A 4,245-nucleotide genomic window follows, 5' to 3' on the forward strand; every position below is an offset into this window, starting at 1 on the left:
CCAGCACTTGGGAGGCAGAGGCAGGTGGATTTCTGAGTTCGAGGCCAGCCTGGTCTACAGAGTGAGTTCCAGGATAGCCAGGGCTACACAGAGAAACCCTGTCTCAAAAAAGCAAAATAAAATAAAATAAAATAAAATAAACCAGCAACAACACAGTAAACAGCCAAGCACAGTAGTGTATGCCTTTAGTCCCTGCTCCAGGTGAGCCAGAGGCCACTGAAAATGAGTTCCAGATCAACCTAGTCTACATAGCAAATTCCAGGCTACATAGTGAGACCTTGTCTTAAAATAAATAAATACATCATTAATTAATTGTAAAATCCTAGACAATACAATTATCATGACTATTATGACCAAGCTGGAGCTGGTGGTTCACCTCACTCTTTTGTAATTGTTCTATTTTTCTAAGACTAGGTCTTGCACGGTAGCCTAAGTTAGCTTCGTCCTTACTACATAGCTCAGGCTGGTCTCAAACCTGTGAAACCTGGGATCATTTTGCCCCAGGCTCCACTGTCCTGGCCTTACCAGCTTGCGCCATCTACCTTGTCCAGCTTCCACTCTCCATTTGTAATCCTATCATCGGATTGCTGTGTCTACAGGCATTTAGATACTCAGAAGAATCTTGGCTAAGCCAGATATGTAGCACAAGCCTGTAACTCCAGCACTCGAGAGGCTTCGGCAAAAGGATTTCCAGTTCCACACCAGCTTGGGCTACTAGGTAGAAAAACAAACAAACAAACAAACAAAAAACTGGCTTATTTGAAGCAGAAGATTCTAAAAGCTGGAGCCTAGAGACCTCAGGTCCCAGTGGTGCCCATTTATCATCCACATACATAGATACCGTGTGTGTGTGTGTGTGTGTGTGTGTGTGTGTGTGTGTGTGTTCATGTGTGTGTGTGTGTTCATGTGTGTGTGTGTATGCATGTGTGCATGCAAATGTATTATGGTGCACATGTGGAGGTTAGAGAACAAGTTGAGGGAGTCAGTTGTGCCCTTCTGTCATGTGGACCTCAGGAATTGAAGCCATCAGGTCCTCAGGCTTAGTGGCAAGAGCCTTTATCTGCTGAGCCACTTTGCCTGATCCCAGATGTCCATTCCGGAAGCTAGCCCTTTCTTGTGCTGATTCTAGCATACCCAGCTTTCAAACAGAATCCAGAGCTGTTTCCCCGGGGATCTGAGGCAGGCTGAGAGGAGAGTTAACCTGACTTGAATTTGATCATGATAGAGACGGGGGTCACTGGGAGCTGCCCTGAGCTCGCTTCCCTGTTTCCTGTGAGGATTCTTACTTGATGATTAGGAGGCAGCAGGGAGGCACCTCACTCTTTGATATAGTTATTATTTATTTATTTATTTATTTATTTATTTATTTATTTATAGGCAAATGAGCTAAAAATATTCATGTTTTTGCATTTGAAGTACTCTTCAATGACATCCTTAGCCTCAGTCTTTGACAGAGTCCTCAACTGTTACACAACTGCAGTTAGCGGCTCTGCCTGGCTTCCCCTCTCTATCAGCTTTGAGGCTGACCCATTTCCCCAGTTTTTTGTTTTCAGCAACCTTAATTAGGTTGATTTGGTGCTCAACACAGAATGCCTCCACCAAATTCTTCCACCCATCATCAGCTCATCACAGTGGGATGCAAGCACACAGAGATGGGCTTGGTACTTGTCAGAGGCCTAGCACTGGGCTGTCATGGATGAGGGAGGTCCTCAGCACTTTTGTAAAGCAGTGTTGGCATTCATTGCACCTCCAGCAGCAATGCCTTCCTTGGCCAGGGTGGCAGATTACAGGCAAAGCCGAATCTTGAATGCACTGCAGCCTCCACTTCCTCACAACTGCACAGCATCAGGGAAAAGACTGTTGTTATTTATTAAGACATGGTACTTCTGTGCGACCCAGGATGGCCTTGAACTCAACAATATTCCCATCTCAGCTTTTCAAGTGTTGAGATAACAGGGGTGCACCACTGAGACCACCAGGCACTCCCTTTCTTTTTAGGAATTGATTTACTTCTGTTGTCTGTGTGCGGGTACGTGCACATACACTTGAACTCCAACTGCCAGGTTTGGTGGCCAAGTGCCTTCACTTGCAAAACCATCCTTAAACCACCTTCATTGGCAGTCTGTTGCAACTTTCTGCACTTATGTGATTTAGCAGTTAATACACAGTTATTGTGACCAAAACACTGTATTTTTTAAAAAAAGATTTACTTCTTACAGGGTGGTGGTGAAACATGCCTTTAATTCCAGCACTTGAGAGGCAGAAGCAGGCAGATCTCTAGGTTCAAGGCCAGCCTGGTCTACAGAGTGAGTTCCTGGATGGCCAGGGCTACACAGAGAAACCCTGTCTTGAAACACACACACACACATTCTTTATTGACTTTTCTGTATGTAGGAATGTCTGACTTGCATGTCTGTGTGTATGCTGCATGCATGCCTATTGCTCAGGGACAGCAGGAGAGAGTGTCCTGTCCCCTGAACATGGATTTATGGATGGCTGTGAAACTCCATGTGAGTGCTGAGAATAGAACTCATATCTTCTACAAGAGCACCAAATGCTTTTAATCACTCAGCCGTCGGTCTTCCTGGCTCCAGAGACATTGTATTTTTCATAGTGGTTCGTTTTAGCTCATTTACATTTAAATTGACGTATTCCTGTGTGTTAGAAATATATTGGATGCAATATTGAGGAAGACTTAAACATAGACCGGGGGTGGAAAACAAGACAGAAAGGTTAGAATTTATGATTTGTGTAGCCCTTGGGGGCAGGGAGGCTTTGATAAGTAGTAAGACATCCACGCTGTGTGAGGCAAGATACCCACAGATGCTTCTGTGTGTAACTCGGAGTTCTGGGAGTACACCCTGTATGCACACATTGCATGGACTCCCAGGTACACAAGGACAGGGGATATGTGCTCCAACATATCAATGTTAGGCTGGCAAACAAGAGCTTCTAGTCCAGCAGGTCTTGCAAGAAGGCCCACATGTACTGATGCATCTCCTGAGGATGGCTCTGTGGAATCCAGTGCCCACTGCCTGGCAAAATGTGGCTTTCCAACCGGCCGGGCACAAAGTGTCTTCCAATGGCTTCCACCAGCCCCTGCTGGAAGGCAAAGTCTTTTTCCCCCCACAGCAACAGTGTGGGTGTTGACAGTTTCTTGGGCTCCAGGGGGAAGTTCCTGTGACCAAGACAGACAAGTAGATGGAAGAATGACTGCTCTCATTCCCTCTGCCCGACACTCTCCTGAGCTTCTCTCCTGGGTACAACCTTACCTGAACACGTTCCTGTAGTAGTTGATGGGCCCAGTGAGGCATCCAGGTTGTGAGAAGTGATAAAGGAATGCTTCAAGTTCAGAAGGAGTCAGTCGTGGGATGCCGTTCTTTCGGTGAGTGAATGTGTCTTTGAGAATCTGCGTGAACACAATAATGTGCTGGTTTCAGTGCCTAGGTCGCTCAGCCCCGATCTGCCATCCCCTGTTCCTAGACTTCAACCCTCACTGCACCTGGAAGTCAGACATAGACAACAGCTTCTCTGGCAGCCAGGGAAGCTGGAACAGGAACATGTAATTTGATCGGAATATCTGGCCAATGTGGTGGATTGAGTATTCTGGGAAGAGGAGAAAGGATGTGAGTATGGGTTAGAACACCACTACTGCCTGCCTGCCTGTGAAGACAACTCCACTCTGGCTGGGTGCTGCCCTGCCATGTTGTCCTCACAGATACAGACCAGGCAAAGCTGGAGAGATGAGATAGATGGCTCAGGGTTTAAAGTGCATGCTGCTTTTCCAGAGACCTGAAGTTTGCTTCCCAGCACCTCTGTTGGGTGGCACTAAATGATTTATTACACTAGTACATGGGTTCACGGGTTTGTTTGTTTGTTTGTTTGTTTGTTTTTGAGACAGGGTTTCTCTGTGTAGCCCTGGCTGTCCTGGAGCTCACTCTGTAGACCAGGCTGGCCTCGAACTCAGAAATCTGCCTGCCTCTGCCTCCCAAGTGCTGGGATTAAAGGTGTGCGCCACCATGCCTGGCTTAGTCCATAGGTTCTAATGCTCTCGTCTGACCTCCATGACACACACAGCACAGATATATACATATAAACATAAAACAAATAACTCTTACTGGGTGGTGGTGCCATATGTCTTTAATCTCAGCACTTAGAAGTCAAAAGCAGGCAGATCTCTGATTTTAAGGCCAGCCTGGTCTACAGAGTAAGTTTCAGGACAGCCAGAGCTGTACAGAGAAACCC

The 4,245-nt window shown here is 46.4% G+C and overlaps 1 protein-coding gene and 1 pseudogene across 1 annotated transcript in view; both read right to left on the reverse strand.

The window, feature by feature from the left end:
• Positions 1 to 1,367: 1,367 nt before the first annotated feature.
• LOC110284018 lies at positions 1,368 to 1,784 on the reverse strand (annotated as a pseudogene).
• A 931-nt stretch (positions 1,785 to 2,715) lies between these two features.
• Positions 2,716 to 4,245, reverse strand: part of Ephx3 (epoxide hydrolase 3) — a 5,067-nt gene continuing 3,537 nt past the window's right edge. The window contains exons 5-7 of the mRNA XM_021150039.1: positions 3,503 to 3,606; positions 3,273 to 3,409; positions 2,716 to 3,178 (exon numbers count right to left, since the gene is read on the reverse strand). Coding sequence (XP_021005698.1) covers positions 2,953 to 3,178; positions 3,273 to 3,409; positions 3,503 to 3,606 — 467 coding nt within the window. The 3' untranslated portion in view covers positions 2,716 to 2,952. The remainder of the gene's footprint in view (positions 3,179 to 3,272; positions 3,410 to 3,502; positions 3,607 to 4,245) is intronic.

The sequence above is a fragment of the Mus caroli genome, chromosome 17, assembly GCF_900094665.2.
Source record: "Mus caroli chromosome 17, CAROLI_EIJ_v1.1, whole genome shotgun sequence".
Classification (NCBI taxonomy): domain Eukaryota; kingdom Metazoa; phylum Chordata; class Mammalia; order Rodentia; family Muridae; genus Mus; species Mus caroli.